Source organism: Lepidochelys kempii, chromosome 14 (assembly GCF_965140265.1).
Source record: "Lepidochelys kempii isolate rLepKem1 chromosome 14, rLepKem1.hap2, whole genome shotgun sequence".
NCBI classification, from domain to species: Eukaryota; Metazoa; Chordata; order Testudines; family Cheloniidae; genus Lepidochelys; species Lepidochelys kempii.
The window spans coordinates 25,389,012-25,410,646 of NC_133269.1; the positions used below are offsets into that span (position 1 = coordinate 25,389,012).

A 21,635-nucleotide genomic window follows, 5' to 3' on the forward strand; every position below is an offset into this window, starting at 1 on the left:
ACATGTGGAGGTCACGTGTGCAGCAATACCATGGCCATGTAGAGAGCCTGCAATATCCACATGTGCAGGGATGTCATGGTCACGAGGAGACTGTGGTCTCTATGGGCATGTCTACACAGCAGCTGAAAGGTGTAATTCCCAGCTAGCTCGAGCAGAGCTAGGACGTATATATCTACCTGAGCTGGGCATCACCCCGCACCACTCCTCAACTGCTGTGTAGATGTTCCCTAGTTATGCAACAATAGCACGAGTGCCAGGAGCTATTTTTAGTGCACTAGCTTGAGCAGAGTTAACACGTGTCCATCTGTGCCGAGAAGCCCCGACGACCTGCTGTGTAGATACACCCTTAGGTGAGACAGAATGTGGGCTTCAGCTGTAACGAAACAAATAGTGTATACGCTGCACTGACTCGTCTCCTCATCAAGCAATTGCTAAGATTACCTGCATATCCCAGCGTGCACCCTCCATGAATAAACCATGTACGTAGGCGCCCTCACGGGGAGGGCTGCTCAAATCTTCGCGGTTCCTCTTAGTCACGTCGCACTGTAGAGTCATTTTATCCAAAGGCCACTCGTTCTTTCGGGCCATGGACTGCATGATGGCTGTCAGGAAAGACTGAGGATTGAAGAATCCCGCTAGCCACACAACAGAGGGCAAGACAAAGTCTCCTGTCCACGTCTCAAGCTCCTTGATGCGGCTGAGCAGGTCAGCAAACCAGCCAGCCAGGCCAGCCATGGAAGGATACGCCCTCCTAGTCCAGGACTCGGGCACAGTGTCCAGGAAGATGGCGTTCTGTAGGTTCTCCATATCGCTTGTCATTGTCAGCTCTCCCTGGTGGAGAAGAAGGAGGAAGAGGATAATAAGCAGATGCACACTATTGAAATGCAGCCACTTCTTGAGTGAAATATGGCAGCTGTTTAACACTGAACACCAGCTACCTTTATCAGGCTCTGCTTTTGAAGTCGCACCAGTGGTAAAAGAAAGGCCCAAGTATTGTCTACACCAGCGGTTCTCAAACTGTGAGTCGGGCCCCAAAGTGGGTCATGACCCCATTTTAATGGGGTCGCCAAGGCTGGCTTAGACCTGCAGGGGCTAAAGGCCAAAGCAGGTCTGATCCTGCAAACCGTCCTGTATGTGTGTAGTTCCTACATGCCTCAGACTTCAGCTGCATAAGTATGGCACATCCTGTGAGTAAAGGTTTGCAGGAATGGGACCTGCAAAGGTGACTGGTCTTGAAGTTAAAGGCAACAGGCCAAGTTAAATGAAGATATTAGAGGAGTCGGGCCATTTTCAATTAGTCCTAAATCAACAGGAACAATCTTTTTGCCTTTCAAATATGTGGGCTTTCTTAGTTCCACAGGCACTAAGTGCCATCAAATGGCCCTGAAATGACAAGCTTACCTGGTCTGTATAAGTACCTGACATTAATTCATCTAGTTAGTTCTGTCCTGTGTGTGTATGTTCTCCTGGACTAGTTACCCGGTAAGAAATCTTAGAAATGCCTGCTAATTTCAAATATTAGGCCCAAGCACAAATGACAAATCTCTTTTCCTTTGGTATTTGTCATGTAATTACAGAGGAGTAATAGGGCTATGTGTGTTCTGTGAAATGAAGGGCAATTGTGTATTTCCCTTTATATATTTCAGCTGTTTTCACTTGCTAGTAGCTTGTTTTATTGCAATGTGCTGAACCACAATTTAAAAAAAACAGAAAAGCAGGGCCAAGGTCAGGGGGACTGGTAATGGGGCTCACCAAAGTGCACCTTTAAGGTCAAAAATTTGGATCTGATCCAGATAAGTGGTAGCTAAAAGGCTTTACTATCTAATGGCTGTTTGGTGGAGAAGGTGTGCCTCTCACCAATGACACTGGGGGCAGCCATCTCAGCAGAGACCAAGGATTGAATGGACCACTTCCCTTACCTCTTCAGGTAGATCTTTCAACTCTAGGTTAAAGCCATTGGCAAAACAGTGTAGGCAATGAAGTCTGGGAGAGAAAGTAGTCTAATGGTTACAGCAGGACATTAGGAATCAGGAGACCTCAGATAAAATTTTTCTAAAACATGTGAGTCACTTAAGAGTCTAAGGGCTAGATTCAAAAAAGGATGTAGGCACCTAAGTCCAACTACAATGGTTAGGTACAGCACCGCTGAAGTCAGCAGGAGTTTTGCAATTGATTTTAGTGGGACCAGGATTAGGTCCCAGCTGTATGGCAGGAAGGGAGAAAATCAGTAAGGAGTTCACCTGCCTCCACAGTCAGTCATTACTCTGGGTGCAACACTATGCAGGAGCATCAGTCACATGGAAGCTATTCTTAACTAAGGCTTTTTAAAAATGAAGCACCAGTCATTGTTGATGGTTACCATCCTAACTGGATGGCTCCTATTCCTGGACCAGACAATGACTTTGTAGTTAGATGCACACAATGAACTATTCAAAGATTAAAATTAGTCTTGAAATATCCAACTCGCCCTCTGTTAGCAGATACTCAGTGAGCAGCAAAGAGGCATACTTTCTCCCCACAATATTTATTCTACTACAAATCCATGGTCTCTGCTAAGTAAGCTTCCTTTCTCCTCTGAGTCCTGTCAGTACAGATCCCCAGCTGTGGGAGGTCAAGAAGCATTAACAACTCGTCCAGGAGGGGTTTGGGGAGTAACAATTACACAAAGGTTTCACTCCTAAACTGAGCATGAGTCTGAAAGGAACTCCAGACAGTAGCCTTATATATCCTAATAGAGACATTCAAATCCTCAGACATGCAGCAGAGGAGGCTTTGAACCAGGGAGAATGAGAAAATGAAATGCAAGAGGCATGAGTTGATGATGGACATGCCTGCCCAAAACCAGACAAATTCTTGGGATGGGGTAGAGAGTAAGTTCCCGCTATTGGCTGATGTTGCCCAAGATTATCGTACTGTCCCTGGTGCTACACTGCTTTTCTCCTGATTTGCGTGAGAGGTTCTGCCAGGTGAATTGTTGACTCAGCTCTAATTTCCATGCAGCTTGTTTTCTGAATTTCCAAAGATCTTGAATTGTGAGATGGCATGTGTGAGCTCCCCATGCTGCCTGGAGCATCTGTCACAATCACACCTGAGGGTAGAGGAGAGCTGAAGGATACGTCTCTGTAGATGTCTCAGGCACTGTCCACTGCTATCAAGTGTCCTGGATCTTTTAGGGCATGTCACAAAAGACTGAATGGGTGGGGTTTAGTGCAGGAGGTCAGACGGGATGATCTGGTGGTCCCTTCTGACCGTAAACTCTCTCATCACTGTTGTGCTGAGGCTGATATACTGACCTTATCAAGCTCCAATACATCTCATTCTGAGTCTGGCACACAGCATTTACACAGAAGCAGGAAAAAACAAAACTTAGAAAGTCTCATGAAAAATCACATGGTTGATTTATTGACTGAGAGTTCTCACAGAGTCCACTGATCTCTGCACCTCCAGAAACCTCTCTTCTGGTGAGTGAAGTCCACAGTTTGAGTCAGAGAAATGGTAGTCTCCTCGCTGGATGATCTACCGACTGGAAGAGGGGACAGACACGATTCCTGATGAAGAGTGTGGTCAACATTTCCAAAGGTGAGTGTCTAGTGTTAGGCACCTAAGCCCATATTTAGGCATCTAAATAAGTGATCTGATTTGCCAAGTTGCTGGGGACCTGCAGTTCCCATTTCCCATGCTGGGCAGTCAAACGAAGGATCAGCTATAACACGAAGGATCAGACTGTCTGGGTCTCTGTTAACATATCATGCCTCTTTGTGTCTCTTGAGACCATCCTCACAGTCAGGATTATGACTCAGCTGCAGACAGTGATGTCATGTTTAGACTGCTGGGCCAAGCACTGCACTGGGCAGTCTGAGCAGAGTGTATAGTCATTTCAACACACTGGCCGGAGGCTTCTCTGCCATGGGGTCTCTCTATACATCTCTGAATCTCACTCAAAGGGTTACATTACATCCCTGCTGTAGTTTGTGGCAGCGTTTCTGGAGGACGTGCATGTTCTGTTACTGCCTAAACTCTGTTCAAAGCCTTTGTGGTTTAGTTCAGGGCCATTCTTCTCATTGTTTTCCCCGGCCAATACGTAGTGGCTTGCGTTTCTCCATATTAAATCTGATTGCTACACATTGTCCCAGTTACAATAATACCTTGTTTGCTACTCAGAGATTGAAACATTAAATCACTTCTGTTTACCTGTCTCAAGAAACGGAATTTCCAGTTCAACTGCCAAACACTGGTAAATAAAGTAAATCTGTTTAAAATAATTGGCAGCATAAATATCAGGCTATTTTAAAGTGGATTGTGTATATTGCAGAACTACAAAGCACACACAACATTTTTATCTCTTTAGTCAACAGAACAAACACCAATTTTTCAGCAGTAGACAGATGTCACTTAAATGCTTGAATTTCAGTTTTTAGCACCTTCTATTTGCAGGAAATGCATATGAAAAACGTGCTTTGTATTCACCACTTGGCTATTTTAAAAATAAGAGACAAACTGATTAAAACAAATGTGATTTTCCATGCCATACTGATCCCATACTTTCACTTTCATGTGATTTTCTAAATGGTTGGACAGCTGAATTATCTGCAGCATATTAATCAGTCCACACAATTACGATAATAAAATAATATTTCTGAGAACTTTCCTCCACAGATTTCAAAGATCTGCACAAAAGTGGTTAAGCATCATTATCCCCATTTCACAGATGGCAAAACCAAGGGGGGGGGGCCTAAATAGACCAACATACCAGAGTCCAGCTGGAAGAGGTTACATCAGCTGTGTGTTTCAGAGTGTACTGATAGTAAGCCTCTTTTAACCCAGGAAGCAGAGTGTTACTATGTAAGCAGGAAAAGATGCCAAAGAATTAAATGGCAATTTTTTTTCCTGATGTTAAATTTCTAGTACAGCAGGCTGGAAACGAGTTTAAGAAATACTTTGTCTGATTGGTCACTTTCTCTTCTTTGAGAAGGAGTATATCTGCTGACCTTTTATTTGCAGGTCGAGTTCTCACTGCTGATTTGACTGGAGAAGTTACAACTTTGCATTGAGCGAGTCTGGTAAGAAAGGGGCCTGCCCTCCACCTTCCCATCCAAATGAGTTGCTATAAACTCCAAGAGTTTGTCAGCTATCATAGGTTCTGCGGAAGGGACTTTGCTGTAGGGAACAGAATATAGTTATCGGGCTGTACATATGTTTCTCAGGAGACTTCCCTTCTGATGTGTCCTATCCATAAGAGCCAAGGGTAAGAACGGCATCTCCATTGCCATATTGCCCTCACAAAGTGACTGATGGGTTGGTTCTATTAGCCCCTCTTTGGAGAAGAGGAACAGACAGGCTTTCTCTGTCCTTCGAGTGATGGCACGTCTGCTGATCCTCTACTTGTAGGAAGCTGTCAGTAGTGAAGAGTAAAGGCAGGGCTGATGAGGATATGGAATTTAGGAGCTATCCAGACTATGCAGACAAACAGGCTAATAGTGCTACCTGTGAATTGAAGATCCCTCTGCCAAAGGCTCCATCAGCAGACCTGGAAGTTGAGATTATAATGGTTACCAAAAGTATGAGTGCTGGACCAGGCAGCTGCCTCATTGCTCACCTGCTGGTCCTTTCCACCCATGATGCTGTGGTTATTTGGGACAAATAACCTCCTGTTCCTTCAAGCACGGAATTCCTTTGGCTGTGCATGCCTCGCTGACACAGCTATAGATCCAAATACAGCTGCAATTCTGGTGTGTTTCCTGGCCCACACACCTCACATGATAGTTGCTAAACAGGACATTTGGGAGTCCCTCCTTATGTCTCATGGGCCATAGTAATGTCTTGACCAGGCTCGGGGGAGTGTCCATAGCTGCCTCTATGCTGGCTGTTTTGCTTCGGAAATATCTGAGTTGTGACACGGAGGCAAACCATGGGGATTATTACTGCAACGCACTGGCGATTGCAAGCAGGCTGAGGAGTGGCTTAGTGACCCCGCTACAGGGCATAGATTCTTTGCTTTTGCAGTTAGCTGTCTTGACAACCTGTCCAAAGAAACAGCAGCATCACTTCCCTGTGGAAGCTGGCTCCTGCCTCCCCTCCTCTCTGAAGTAGGGTGTTGCTCCAATCCATTCTTCCTTTGCTCTCAAATTCTCTGTCAGTAGCTCTGTAAAGCTTTGCAGCTGGGGGGAAGTGAGAGGTGCCTGGGGTCTGTATAGACAGCAGTGGAATCCATCAGTTCTTTGGCTTCTTGTTCCCAATAGATGACCCTACAATACCAGCTGTCCTGACAGCCTCTTATGGGATGGCAGCAGCCATTCAACAAAGGAATGTTAACTCTGTACATTTGCATGTTTCACAACACACCAGACAATGCATTGTTTTGGTGACCTGTAGCGTCCCACCATCTGTTTGGGATGGGATTCGAGTGCACTGAACTACACACCGGAGTTAGCATCCACCAGTCTCAACTCATTGTCACTAATATTACTGAATCAAAGAATCCCACCTGTTTGTGGCCCATTATCCATGCAGGCCACTCACTGTTTTGCATAAAAAACCTTCCAAAACAATAGCTCCTAGGAACATGGGCGTTGCCATCCTGAATCACAGAATCATAGAATAACAGAGTTGGAAGGGACCTCTGGAGGCTATCTAGTCCAACCCCCTGCCCAGAGCAGAACCAATCCCAACTAAATCATCCCAGCCAGGGCTTTGTCAAGCCTGACCTTAAAAACTTCTAAGGAAGGGGATTCCACCACCTCCCTAGGTAACGCATTCCAGTGTTTCACCACCCTCCTAGTGAAAAAGATTTTCCTAATATCCAACCTAAATCTCCCCCACTGCAACTTGAGACCATTACTCCTTGTCCTGTCATCTGCTATCACTGAGAATAGTCTAGATCCATCCTCTTTGGATCCACCTTTCAGGTAGCTAAAAGCAGCTATCAAATCCCCCCCCTCATTCTTCTCTTCCGTAGACTAAACAATCCCAGTTCCCTCAGCCTCTCCTTGTAAGTCATGTGTTCCAGTCCCCTAATAATTTTTGTTGCCCTTCGCTGGACTCTCTCCAATTTCTCCACATCCTTCTTGTAGTGTGGGGCCCAAAACTGGACACAGTGCTTCAGATGAGGCCTCACCAATGTCGAATAGAGGGGAACGATTACGTCCCTCGATCTGCTGGCAATGCCCCTACTTATACACCCCAAAATGCCACTGGCCTTCTTGGCAACAAGGGCACACTGTTGACTCATATCCAGCTTCTCGTCCATTGTAACCCCTAGGTCCTTCTCTGCAGAACTGCTGCCTAGCCATTCGGTCCCTAGTCTGTAGCGGTGCATTGGATTCTTCCGTCCTAAGTGCAGGACTCTGCACTTGTCCTTGTTGAACCTCATCAGATTTCTTTTGGCCCAATCCTGCAATTTGTCTAGGTCCCTCTGTATCCTATCCCTACCCTCCAGCGTATCTACCACTCCTCCCAGTTTAGTGTCATCCGCAAACTAGCTGAGGGTGCAATCCACACCATCCTCCAGATCATTAATGAAGATATTGAACAAAACCGGCCCCAGGACCGACCCTTGGGGCACTCCGCTAGATACCGGCTGCCAACTAGACATGGAGCCATTGATCACTACCCGTTGAGCCCGACAATCTAGCCAACTTTCTACCCACCTTGCAGTGCATCCATCCAGCCCATACTTCTTTAACTTGCTGACAAGAATACTGTGGGAGACCGTGTCAAAAGCTTTGCTAAAGTCGACGAATAACATGTCCACTGATTTCCCTTCATCCACAGAACCAGTTATCTCATCATAGAAGGCAATTAAATTAGTCAGGCATGACTTTCCCTTGGTGAATCCATGCTGACTGTTCCTGATCACTTTCCTCTCGTCTAAGTGCTTCAGAATTGATTCCTTGAGGACATGCTCTATGATTTTTCCGGGGACTGAGGTGAGGCTGACCAGCCTGTAGTTCCCAGGATCATCCTTCTTCCCTTTTTTAAAGATGAGCACTACATTAGCCTTTTTCCAATCTTCCGGGACTTCCCCCGATAGCCATGAGTTTTCAAAGATAATGGCCAATGGCTCTGCAATCACATCTGCCATCGTGAAGACAGAGGCAAAAAAAGCATTGAGTACGTTAGCTTTTTCCACATCCTCTGTCACTAGGTTGCCTCCCTCATTTAGTAAAGGGCCCTCTTTTAGTAAGGGGACCAGTGCTCTGTCTCTGCAGCTTCACAGCAAGGTGCAAGAACCCTGCAGAGGCAGTTATGGGATAAGCTGTCCATAAGGGTAGTCTCTTCTTGTACCCCTTCATTTAGAGATTAATTCATGTCCTGATGCAGAAGGTGTAATGTCCCTTCCAAAACTCTTGGCTTTTGAAATCCGTGCCATTGTTACTATTTTTTTTATGTAAGAAAGATGTGGACAAATTGGAGAGTCTGGAGGACAGCAACTAAAATCATAAAAGGTTTAGAAGACATTGGCATGTTTAGTCTTGAGAAATGAACACTGAAAAGGAGGACCTGATTAGCGTCTTCAAATAAGTTAAGGGCTGTTATAAAGAGGACGTTGATCAATTGTTCTCCATCTCCACTGAGGGTAGGACAAGAAGTAATTGGTTTAATCTGTAGCAAGGGAAATTTAGGTTAGACATTAGGGGAAACTTTCTTACTATAAGGATAGTTAAGTGCTGGGATAGATTACCAAGGGAGGTTGTGGAATCTCCATCTTGGTGAGATATCTGCAAAAAGAAAAGGAGTACTAGTGGCACCTTAGAGACTAACCAATTTATCTGAGCATAAGCTTTCATGAGCTAGAGCTCAGAGTCATTGTAGTCCATGTTCTCCATCAAGATGGAGACCTTTGGTGGGGTATGGGGGACCATGTGCATTTTTCATAAATTCCAAGGCCAGAAGGGACCATTGTGATCATCTAGTCTGATCTGTGAAGAGCAACTGTGAATTTTCCCCCATGGACTCAAGTTACCATTGCAGCACACTGTGCTATTTGTTAGGTACCATTTTAAAACTGTTTAAAACGTGAGACACTTTTGGTTTCTCTTCACATCCTCATCACCTCTGCTTTCCAGTCATTCAGCACGCACATGAGATTTCATAAGGCTGCAACCTCTAGCAGAGAGAGCGCCTACCTTCAACCCCAGATCTAGCTCCTTAAGGGAGCGCTTTATCTCGCTGGTGAGGATGTTCATGCGCTCACATTCCTGGAAGGCAACCACAATGTAGGGCGTCCTCTCCTCCACCTTTGCCATCAGCTCCAGGATGTTAAACTCATCTGTTAATTTCTCTAAAATCTCCTCCAGAAGAGTCTTCACCTGTTTGCCAAAGGGAAGAGAGAGAGGAGTCAGTGAGTGTCCCATGTGCTTCCTCTGCTGAATGGTGGAAGAGAGCTCCACCTGTCACTTACTGCATCAGAAAGTAATCAGTGTCTTGCTGAATCACACGCGGCAACTTTCAAAAGAGCTTGTCCCAGCCTAGGAAAATTCAAATAACTACCAAACATCATGTCAAATAAGGCTCTTTTACAAGGATTATTTATAAATGCCCGCATGGCATGGCATACTCTATTTTGCATCCAGGTTTGCATTGCTCCTTCTTCCAAGGCCAGGTTCAATGCAAGAAGATGGATGAAGCTATAAAGGTAAAATCAAATACTGGTGCCTTCAGGATTGCTGACTTTATGAACGATTCTTTAATGTTTTAGTGACAAAACTTGGAGTTAGCTTAAAATTCCATTTAAAATAGAATTTGGTATTCTGAACGAATACAACATGGGGAAAAAGCATAACAAAGCAAGTTATTTCCTGTCTCCTTCACAGCTGCATTTGGAAATATGATCGTTAGTGTGTAACTAAAACAGAAAATGCACCAGGAAAAACTCCAAAGCATCAGGCTAGCATTTTGTATACGGTGCGTCCTGGGAGCCTGTACGTATGCCAGCCACACTGTTATCCCCCATGGTTGATCGCTGTGTTCCAGCAGAGGCCACAGCCCGGTTTATTCGCAATGCTCTCACATCGTCATCATCTTTCATATGGCTTGGGTAGGTAGCAATGACAACAAATTTGTATGTCCTCACATGATGATAATTAAGGCACTGGAGCGCAGAGAACCAGTTAAAGTCCCTAGCACTGGCTATGATACAATTACACTAATCATGGGGAACTCCTGAAGAATGCTAGACTGGTTATTTCTGTTTCTTATACGCACTGTACAAAGGCTGACCAGGTTATAATAAAGGGTCATGAGAAAAAACAGAGACTAAAATGCAGCCAAATTAAACAAAGTCACCCAAGTGGGAATGGCTCCCTCCTCTGCCCATCTTACCTTTTCTTCCCTCGTAGCTCCTCCTCCTTCACCCACATTACTGTCATGAGGCTGCATCTCCAACACGGTGCGGAAGAGTTTCTCTGAGGTCTGGGTTAAGAAGCCGATTTCAGCATTTGGATGGAGACCATACAGGTACGGAGACTCGGCAGGCAGGGCGTTGTCTATGTACTACACAGAAAGATCACACCTCCCATTATTGTTACGTACAGGGCTAGGGACTTTACACTTACTGATCGCATTGATGGGCTGGACAGCCATCACACACAGTCAGCCCAATGCAGTGTATCCAGCTGGACTGACCTGCGGTGCTAACAAACTGCTAGGAAGCAGGAGGGTGGAATTAGTAAAGCTGCTGGAATAATAATAATTTCTGCCACAAGAAAACAAGCCTGGCCATTGTTACAGGATGTCTTGGCTACATATCTCAGAGATGAGCCTCTTCTACCTTTTTATTTGCTACACATTTGGGCATCAATACTCTGAACTCTTTGCAGGGAATTTCACTTCCAGGAGTAGAGATTGTTTCACCAACTTTATGAACAAAAACTAACTAATACGCCAGCCACTGTTGCTGCCTCTGCACATAAAGAACGGATGAAATCAGTAAGTAGACATCCAAGAGTCTTGAGTGTTTCTCATCAGACCCAATGCTAAAAGGAGCTTGAAAGGGCCATTTTAGCAAACGGTATGCGGATGTAATTTTCCACTAGACCTGCTCAAGTCCCAAGAACTAATACAGTTGTTCTATTCATGCATGAACAGAAGAGCTCATGATGAAGTATCAAATTACCATTAAACTTGGCTCATCCAAGGGGATGCTTAACAGCTACAGAAAAAGAACATAACAGGAAATAATACAAGATGAGCTGGAACTCTGCAATCCTATTCACTGTCTCCTATGACAGATTAAAAGGTGATTATGGAGGACATTAACTTCAGCAGTATAAATAATACCAGCAAACAAAGAGGCTACCTGGTGATAACCATTGTAGTCCATGTTCCCCGGGAGAGGGAATCCTGGAGCTAGGAAAAGTTCTCCCTCCAGCATTTCTGGCTTAATAAATTCCTCCAAGTAGGTTTTGCAAAGTCGTCTGTCCCAGTCATCTGTGATGTGACCTCCATACATAATCTCACCAAAGAGGTAGCGCAAATCATCATAGGGGACCTAAATAATGAACCAAGAGGGCATGAAAGAGTCCATGCAGATGCAACTCCACTGACCTCATCATGGGGCTGCAGACAGGAAAGCAAAGAACTGATCTACAGGGTGAATGTTTTCATTTCACCACTTCATTTTTCTAAGTAATTGCATATCATGTAGCAGTTAAATCACTACATGCAGGAGAGCAGCCCAGAGAAACCCAGCCTGCAGAACAGATTTTGTGGGGTTTCCCGATGAGAAGCGAATCTCTTTGAAGTTCCATACATTAAACATAGATGGCTAGGCAGCCAAACATTTCCAAACATTGTCCCTAAAATGGCAGGGAGGAGACTTGCACATGCCAGAGCTGATATTTTATCTAAGTGTAGTTTGTAAGCTGCAACAGATGCAAGTGGAGCAGAGGCCGCTCCATATCCCCCTAAGATACACTGAGTTCTTAAGCTAGAAAGCCTGACGATGCCGGGGAATTGGCACTTAATGAAAAAGATTTCAGACGTTTCAACAGATGTGTAATAAGCATATGGGCTACAATCTGCACACATAGCTGATTCTTTTGTTTCATGCACCTTTGAATTGGCTTCCAGGTAATTGTACAGCACATTGACTGAGATAGTGAGGTCTCCAGTGTTAAAGGGGTAGGAGCGGTTCCAACCCTGGGGCCCAAACTTGCGTCTTTCTGCCACCACGGCATGGAAATAACAGAGGGCAAACAGGATGCTTTTGAACTCGTTCTCCCGAGCACACATCTCCAGCGTGTCCTGAAATGGAAACAGATCAGCAATGTTGTGCATTTCCACCATACCCTCCAACTCAGGGCTCTACAGGGGTCACAAACACTAATGAACTCAGGGCCTGGCGAATCCTCTTGCCCAGTGTCCTTGCAACATAGCAGCCTCATCCACTCATTTCTGCTAAGCAGTTTGGGGTTTTAAATTAAGCTTTGAGCCCATATAGTACTGAACAAACCTTCCAAATGTTCCCTGGTACAGTGATGAGTGCCCAGGTCTGCAGCCTACAGAGTGCTGTGAGCTAACTGCGGTGCAAAGCTTGGGTAGAATGCATGGCCTGGGGGGCTGGGCTGGGCCCTGGTGAATTCCACCAAGGCTGGGGGAAGAACCTCCCTTCACCACATACACACACTTCACAGCCCTGCTCCTGCCTCAGCTAGCCAAGGGGGAGCCTCTCTGAGCTCTGATTAACTCATGAATCAGGGTAGGTCCCTGGTTTCTATGAGACTGGAAATGCTGTGGCAGCTTTCTATGTCACTGCAATATTAAATACCCCCTGAAGCACTGAGCGGGCAGGTCTAGTTATTGACTGCAGAGCTCTATTATTGAAGTTGTCATGGGGACAGCAGAAGGTTTGGACGACCAGGGCTTTTGGTCCCTGGAAAGGTGAGGGGACAGCTTGGGCTTTTGGCCCCCAGGGGGAGTTTAGACCTTTGACACTGAGAATAGACACATCTCCTCTCCCCCTCTCCTTATGCATAGCAATCAAGGGGACCTGATGTTCTTTGCTGTGCTTGAATTCCTTGTTCCCCATCTCACTAGCTCTTACAGCAACTTAGCTGCCTCGCTCTCCTCTGCTCCCATATCTGCTGCTGCACCCAGCAATAGTGGATGAGCACTTTAGCTGGATGTTTCCACTGAAATGATCAGCAGTGAACTGACACCACACTGAGATCAATGGGGCAGTTCACATCTCTTCTGCAGGAGTGCTTTAAGCAGACACTGCTGCCGGGGTTACACAGAGGTTTCTCTCAGAGGTTTCTTAACCATGGCAAGTACTACGCATGAAAGCTCGGGGTCTGGCAAATGATTCTTTGGTCACAGAATCATGGGGCATGGAGGGCTGTGCTTTGACTCCTCAAAACTGTTGTCTGTCAGGGACTTCCCACCTGTCCCAAACCACGCATGCATTCACCCATTGGCAGTCTGTTGGCTGCAGACTGGCAGGATGAGTTGTCAAAGGCTCAATAAACTGATTAAAACCAAAGAGATGCAGTGTTGAGGGCCCCAAAGAGAAGAGAACAGCCCAGAGCCTTTCACCCCTGCCTCAGTCCCTGGGTCTGAGACTCCTGGCTTGTGAACTGGCACTGCCCACCTGCCATAACCATAGGCCCCTGTAGTGGGCATGCCTAAAGTACTGACTCTGCCTGCTCTGACTAATGTAATCCGCCACATAGACTGGCTGCCTGCAAAGCCCTCTTGTGTTCCGAGCTCTACGGGTGACTAGTGCCCGCACAGCTGACTGGGAACGAGGGGTGCAGCAGGCCAGAGCAGAGATCTGAGTCTGGGACAGAGAACTGTCCGGGAGTCACCATTGTAACAGAAGCACTGTAGCACTGCGGCCTGAAAATGAACTCTTCGGTGCTCCAGGGTTTCATTAGCATTATTTACCCTGAGGGAGGTCAGGACCAGAGGAAAGAGCAGTACATTACCCGAGAGGGGTTTCCTTTCCATGGATGATACATTCTGAGGAAAACAAGCCTAACTGCCTTCTCTCTTCCAGCATTTTCACCTGATAGATACAACCTTCTTGTACTGAGCACACACCCAGCATGTACCAGCAGGAACTGCCAAGTAGTGGGGAGAATAACAAAACTGGACCTCTGACGCTATGCACTGATGCCCATCTTCCAGGCTGCGCTCTGCATAGTGAGTAGGTAACGGGCAGTGTCGAACTATTGGCAGGCTGGGAGGTGGAGGGGCGGAGAGCCTGAGTCATTGAGTCAATGAAGAGGAACAAAGGAAGCCAGCTTTCAGGGCTGAGCTGGGAGCGTGCGAGCGATAAGGCTTTGAGTGGGAGGCAAGCTGCCTGGGTCCATCTCTAGTGGAGTGAGTCTCTCTCACAGCAAGGAAGAGGATGTACAGGGCATAAAGTCAAAACACAGAGCCCTGCACCCCAGCAGCCCCTAAACATGAGGGAATTGGAGCCCTCCCAGCAGGGAATTGTGAGCCTGATCCTACTTGGGGTGGGAGGCTCCGCTAACTGAAAGTGGGAGCTGATTCCATCGCTCCCATCCTAGCTGGGCACCCGTTGTAACTGTCACCTTGTTTCCCCTTGTGACTGTCATTGCAGCTTTTGACTTAAAGCCAGAAAGGCTCAGGGTTTTTGCTGTAGCTAAGACACCATCCCCCCACTATGGCTTCTGGCACACCAGTGCCAGAGGTACGGCTCTACAGTGCTTCTGAAAGCTGGTCTTTCTGTTGGTCACTGCTCCCTTCATGCACCCAAGTCATGGTAACGGCAGCCACGGGAGCGCCCTTTTTGCCATGGAACTGTGCATTAGAATCCAAGCTGCTATTTAAAAATATTTCTATTTCTTGTGACTGGGAAGAAAACCTTACAGTGCGACGACCCTGGTGTGAGCCAGTGCAGTGATGTCTGCTTGAGTCTGCAGTCAGCCTGAAACCATAGCTCAGGGAGGAGTGTATTACCCATTCATCTCATTGCGGCATTCACATGGAAAGCTAATGACAACTATTTTAGTGCCTGCCTTGTTAACTATTTCACTGCTGATTTTTTGGGCAGACACATCCAGCCCACGTTTTCATCCCACAATCCCAAATGGCCTTCCATGTCTCCTCAGTGCCAAAACTTCCAGCTTTGCAATGACGACCTCTCTGATGCAGCTGTGTGTTGTTGATACATTGAGAACTGAAGATGGGAGTGAGGTTAGCATAAAATAAACAAAATTTAATAGCAAAATACGTAAAACAAAGGGTTGCTATACTGATTATATGATTTAACTTCACACCCATTCGTTAACAATTTCCATTTCTTAGGTTACCCAACTCTGCAGCAGATTCCCAGGCTGCTGCACTGCCCCACTGCAGAATTCAGGGACCTTGCTAGGGAATAGAGGTCCCGCTTGCCATGAAATGTGCTGATCCTTGTTTAATGGGAATCATGGGCATCATGAGCAATCACTGCCCTGTTGTCCCCTCAGTTAGGGAGCAGCTTCTAAACTCCCTCGGTTTTTAGGGCACTGTTTTGCAGATATTATGAAAGAACAGGGTCAAAGCATCCTACCATGCTCGGAGCCCATTCTTTCCTCCGGCAACCTCCCAGTGACTTCAAGGGGACTTTGGTCTGAATGAAACCTGAGAAAGGATCTGGCTCATAGCCTCATTTGGCCTCTCTCTCTATTTAATCCCAACCTTTTCTTTAGCTACAAAACCAGAACAATATTCCCCGTGTACAATAATAAGCCTTCTTGTGGCTTTCAGCTGAACTAAATTTGAACATCCATTCCATACGCTGAGCAAGAATGGAACACAAAGCAGTGAAATGAGGTGTAAAGGTTCTCCTCCCACACATTGCAGGATTTTGTGATAAGAGGCATTTTATAATGCTCTAGCAATTTAGAAAATGTTAATTACTATCTGATTGAAATGAGCACAGGCAGGATGAAAACATTACTTTGGGGGAAGGTTCCCCCTCCCCTATTCTGTGGGACTTTCTGTGCAATTCAAAATGATGAATGGCTGTGGATAAAAATGGAATAATCTTCACTGACTGTTCACATTAACCCCTACCTAGAACCTCCCACCTGCACCTCCCTGGAGACTCTCTTCCTTATACTGCAGATGCCTTCAAAATCAGAGCATCTAACAGAGTACACATGACACAGCACCTTCATCTGACAGGCCTGGATCCCCTTGTGCTCCTGGGCTGCAGGCTACACTGCAGCTGGACCTGAACAACTACACAGGGGTACACCCTGCAAAGCTTGATGCTTGTGCTCCTAACGAGCAATGACTGGCCACGCCAACAGTAGCCTTAAAACCTTCTCTACTGGCCAGAAGCACCATGTGGGCACAGGGGGGCATCTTTTAAGGAGCATTCCACCTGCTGCTCTGTCATGCGTAGAAGCAGCTGACAAAGTCAGAATGCCCCTAGGGACTGCTCTGCGGTAGATGGTCTCCATCTCCCTCACTTCCCACAACAGGGGCTCTAGCTGGGAGACCTCTGCATGGGAAAGTGTGACTTCACTGCCCAACTGTGGGTGGAACAAGGCAGCTGCTCTGCACCAGCTGGTGATCCAGGGCTGTCTTAGGATAAGTGAAGAATAGCATGGGGATTTAGGGAGACAGAATACAGCTAGCCAGCTGGGATTTGGCTAAGCCTGGGGGTAATGCCCCAGTCTCTAGGGAACGATGCCATAGGATTCTTGATACACATGAGTGGCCAGGGCCTTGGCTTTATCCCATCCACAAGAGAGGACAGGCAATATCACAGCAGTCCCTAGCACGAGAAATGGCATTGCCCCAGTGCTGACTCGAAGTGAAGACGACTCTAGACTGAATCTCCATACCAGTGCTCAGGGATATCCTTGTAGGCTCCTGTCCAAGCAGAGTGTATGAGATTCAGGTGGTTTGATCACTCACAGGCTATCAAGTTGTTCCCTCTTTATTTAAATATTCAGCTGAAAAATGAATCTAATTCAGAGTCGGTCCCTATTCTCCGTACACAGTGGTTACCAAGAAAAGGGACATTTGTGAATAGTTCCCACGCTGTGGTCTCAGAGATACCATGTACTTAGAATAAGAGACAAGTGCCATATCTCAGATACCACAGTACAGTAATAACTGGGGGCCCATGCTGAGTTTTAACGTCCACTCTGTGTGGTTGTCTATTGGTATAGATTGTGTATAATACTCGTGTAGTAACATGCAGACATAAAATTAAGGGCTTCCTACCAACATCTGCTGTTGTTCTTATGGGGCTGGGATGTTGAAGATGGCCTACTTGTCCCTGGTTGATAATGGAGCCATGATCTGAAGACAGATCTGAGGGTCTCTCTCAGAGGGTCTGACCTCAGTGAGGCCTGCAGCTGAGTTTGCCTGCCTTTTTGGGCCAAGGCACAAAGCTCGATACTTTGAATAACAAACAAGAGCATGGCCTGCCCCAGGGCACAAGCACACATGTGCATCTGAGTCCAGGTACAGAGAGGAGCAAAAGATACCAGGCCTTCTTTTCCACGTCTTTGGGGCTCAGATCAGACCCAGAATCTGCCTTAGTTACTGTTGGAATGCAAAGTTTTTCATATGATACAAATACATCATCTGGCTTTTTCCTAAATATGGAACAGAAATATTTATTGAGCACTTCTGCCTTTTCCGCATTATTATGGACAATTCTACCATTTCCATCTAGTTACAGATCAATACCATTGTTAGGATTTTTTTTGTTCCTAACATACCTGAAAAACTCCTTTTCTCTGCTACCCATAGATTTCTCCTCATATCCTTTTGCTTCCCTTTTCAATTTTGTACAATTCCTAGCTTCTGATTTATAATCATTGCTATCAAATTCCACTTTCTTCCATTTGTTATACACATTTTTTGTAAAGGGACTGCTAAGTGCCAATATGTACAAAAAGAAAAGGAGTATTTGTGGCACCTTAGAGACTAACCAATTTATTTGAGCATAAATTGGTTAGTCTCTAAGGTGCCACAAGTACTCCTTTTCTTTTTGCAAATACAGACTAACATGGCTGTTACTCTGAAACCTGTCAATATGTACAAACCAGCTGGAGGAAAACACACACACTAACTGAAAAATCAAGTAAGGGGAGAAGGTGGCGTATGACTCTAACCCATAAAACTTTGAGTAACCTAGTTACCCCTTAATGACCACTTTACTACAATTTATTTTTATTTTTTACACTTGCTTTTACTTTCTCTCTAAGCCAGGTTGTGGCTTTTTAGGCATCTAGTAAAATGTCCTTAAACAGTTTTAAATTATCATTGGGTTGGTGTTATTTTGTTTGTTTCTTTGTTTGAATTCTCTCTCAACTGATCTGGCTCATAATTCTTTTTAGCTTTTTGAAACTGGCCCTTTTAAAGCACCAAGTATATATTACTGATCTGGACTTTATTCTGTTGGCACTTTATTCTTTATTCTGTTGGCACTTAATAAATGAGATCAAATCATGATCACTTTTACCTAAGTTAGCAGTAATTTTAGTTCTTTGATCAATTTCTCTTTATCTATCAACATGAGGTCTAATACAGAATTCTCTCGAGTTGGATGCAACCCTTTTTGAATTAGGAAATTATCATCTAAAATCTTTAGACATTCCAAGGAGATTTTAGTACTGGCAACATGAGACCTCCAGAATGTGTCACTCAGACTGAAGTCCTCCATGATCACACAGCTTTTTCCCTACACATTTATACATAGTTCTGTAAGGAGCTGATCACCTATAGCAGACATCATGCCTTGTGCTTTATCTGTTAAGACAGTGATCCATAAGTGTTCTAGATAAGAACATAATAACATAAGAACGACCATACTGGGTTAGACCAAAGGTCCATCTAGCCCAGTATCCTGTCTTCTGACAATGGCAGTGCCAGGTGCCCCAGATCACTTACTTCTGAACTGTCAGTGACTTGGAAACAGGTAATGCTACTTTGGACATAGAGTGCCACTCCCCCGCCCCTTTTGCCCACTCAATGCTGCCTAAATAGATTGTAAGCAGAGATTCTACAAGGTTATGCAGTGGCCACCTGGGAGCAGAAGGTAGCAGATATGCCACGTACATTGTGCTGCGCATCTGGATACACTCATTCTTAACTAATCCAGCAATCTGTTTGGTTATTGTAGCTACCTCATGAAGGAAGCCAGTGATTCCTATGGAATGTCACCATACCTGGTTGAAGTTATCCAGGGCCTTGTGCAGGTTGGCATGCATCCCAGTTGGAGGTTCATTGGTGATTTTGATGGAGTTCTCCAGGATGCCCTGGGGGATGATGTGGCCATCAGGTGAAGGAGCAGGCTCTGCACTAATGAAGATGCGGAACTCCTGGTGGCTGCCTTCACTATGCTGCTCAAGTTTTTTCTCCAGAGAACTCAGCCACTTGGCCACCAGATGGATATTCTAGTACGGAGAAATTGGACAATACTTTGTCAACTGCTGGCATTTACATCTGGAGTGAGCAGCCATCAAATATAGCACCAAGATGAGATTAAGGAGTCCCCTCACACTCCAGAAGTCAATAACTTTCCTAACAGAGAGTGTAATTCATGTCCGCAGACATACAGTGGACTTAAGGCCTGAGATTTTATACATTCTAAAGTTAAAAATAATCAAGACAAAGAACTAGCGATTAGAGAAACAGCTCTCAGATTGTTTGTTTTCTTAGGCATGATAATCTTCTGTTTGTTACATTAATGTAAGGCTGTCGAAGCCGCATTATTTTCCCAGAAAAGGGAGAGTTTCTTCAGACAGATGCAATGAAACTGTTTGATAATTTTTAGTAAAATAATTCACGCTCAGTATCAATAGATGTCCGTTCCCAGGAAACCAAGTTTAACAGGCTTTTCAGCATCACAACATCTAAGCTTTGTTTATTCGTACAACTGGGCTTCTAATGAGAATGGGCTTCTAACGCCCATCAGTAAATTAACACACACACTTGTTCAGGGCTACACAGAGGTGGGACATTGGTGGAAACCCTGTAGTGTTTCCCCAGCTGACCATTCTACTGACATGACAGGAAATGGGCCTTTCTTCTGAGAGACTCAGGAGGCAGGGCACAGACAGCTGGTGATTGTGGGTAAAAATGATCTGGCAGCATGACTCGCCTTTCCCCAGTTATTTATTAGTTGAGGATGACAAATACTGGAAAACGCCTGGCTAAATTCTGGAGGCCTGGGACTGATCCAGACCCTTAGTTGAGGGGACATAAGGTGGATAAAAGCTCAGGTGCCATAGAAACTGACAATCCATCAAGATGATCAACACCACCTAGAACACAGAAACCAAAAAGAGAGGAAATCTTACACAGAAGTTAATGGGGATAAGAAGAAAAGATGCTTTGGGAGGATGTGACCACTGCTGCTCCAGAACCCATTTCTGGTCCCTCTTGTGAGACACGGATGGAGGGGTTGTGGCCAGGAGTAGAGGAGAAGGTGAACAGCAGTGTTGGTTTGTTTGTCTGTTCCACGGGAAAGGAGGGAAGCCTGAGACAGTATGATAACAGCCTGGATCAGAACCACAGCTGTTAGTACTTTTGCCCAGGAATCTGGTTCGGGGATGATCTAGCACTGAGACACAGAACCTGACATGAGGCACGAAGGACTGGCTGGTGTTACATTAGCTAGAGGCTGCTGCAGGTGGCATATTGAAGAGAAGGCAGAGTGTGCTAGGTTATATATAGAAATAGGGCTGTGTGGTGTGCTAAGCTGGGCCAGTGATGTGCCCTTTCCAGTTGCCATGTCATGACTTTGCATTTAGGGGCAAAGGTCCTGTGTGTAAGTACAGATTTCTCTACTGATATTGTACAATAGTTGCCATTAAAAGTCAGCATTTACCCAGGGTATCTGAGACACTGCAGTTATATCCCATTGACGTGCAAGGTACCTACTGGCAAAGATTGACCCCTAATGGAGACCACAGCCTGTATATAGCTGATGCCAAAGAGTGAAAGGAGACACAGAAGCAAGGCTTCCTCCAACCTTGCTGATTAACTCAGTTAGACTACACATTTGCTATGCCCAGAAACCATTCCCTGAACCAGTTATCTTGCTAGTATCAGAAAATAGGAGCCATATTCTCTTCTGGTGTTACTTGGGGTAGCTCCACAGACTTCAGAGTAGCTTTCTGGATTTGCATCCTGCTGTGTGAGAACCAGATATTCAAAGGTATATAGGCACTCCAAAATAGGCAACTGGTGGGACTGTCAGAAAAGCCTATGGAGGTTGGGCATGTAACTCCACAGATTTCAATAGACATGACCACTAGATATGTTTGAAAATCACACTAAGTTCCAGTCTGCATTTGTAGGCACCTAATAATCTTTGAAAATCTGTCCCTGAGTGTCTAATTACTTCCCACATCTTTTTAGTGCTACCTGCAGCATGCTTTGCCTGCAGTTCAGCGTGGAATGTGCCACAGCAAAGCCACAGGGACTGTTTAAAATACCGGGAGGCAGGGGGAGGTGCAAAGGGGAGGCAAAATGCAGAGACCACAACAAAACCCATGGGGCTGTGTTTAAATGGGTAACAAGTCAATGGGTCTCTGTTTCTTTGACCCAGGCACCATGTTTTTCAAATGCAAAGATCACTATCCTTGCAGTGTAGGGCTCTTTGTAGAAGGCATTCATCCAGAAGCTGGGATTGAATTCTCTCTTGGCAGGCA

The 21,635-nt window shown here is 45.5% G+C and overlaps 1 protein-coding gene across 11 annotated transcripts in view; it reads right to left on the bottom strand.

The window, feature by feature from the left end:
* DNAH9 (dynein axonemal heavy chain 9) overlaps positions 1-21,635 on the bottom strand; it is a 399,480-nt gene that overhangs the window by 8,543 nt on the left and 369,302 nt on the right. For 10 of the 11 annotated variants that reach the window (XM_073310874.1, XM_073310873.1, XM_073310875.1 and 7 more), the window contains 6 exons: positions 19,146-19,373; positions 12,052-12,243; positions 11,297-11,488; positions 10,321-10,491; positions 9,126-9,308; positions 442-831 (listed from right to left, as the gene is read on the bottom strand). In XM_073310874.1, coding sequence (XP_073166975.1) covers positions 442-831; positions 9,126-9,308; positions 10,321-10,491; positions 11,297-11,488; positions 12,052-12,243; positions 19,146-19,373 — 1,356 coding nt within the window. Of the gene's footprint in view, positions 1-441; positions 832-9,125; positions 9,309-9,398; positions 9,468-10,320; positions 10,492-11,296; positions 11,489-12,051; positions 12,244-19,145; positions 19,374-21,635 lie in introns of those variants that run through there. The other variant, XM_073310876.1, reaches the window with a different exon arrangement.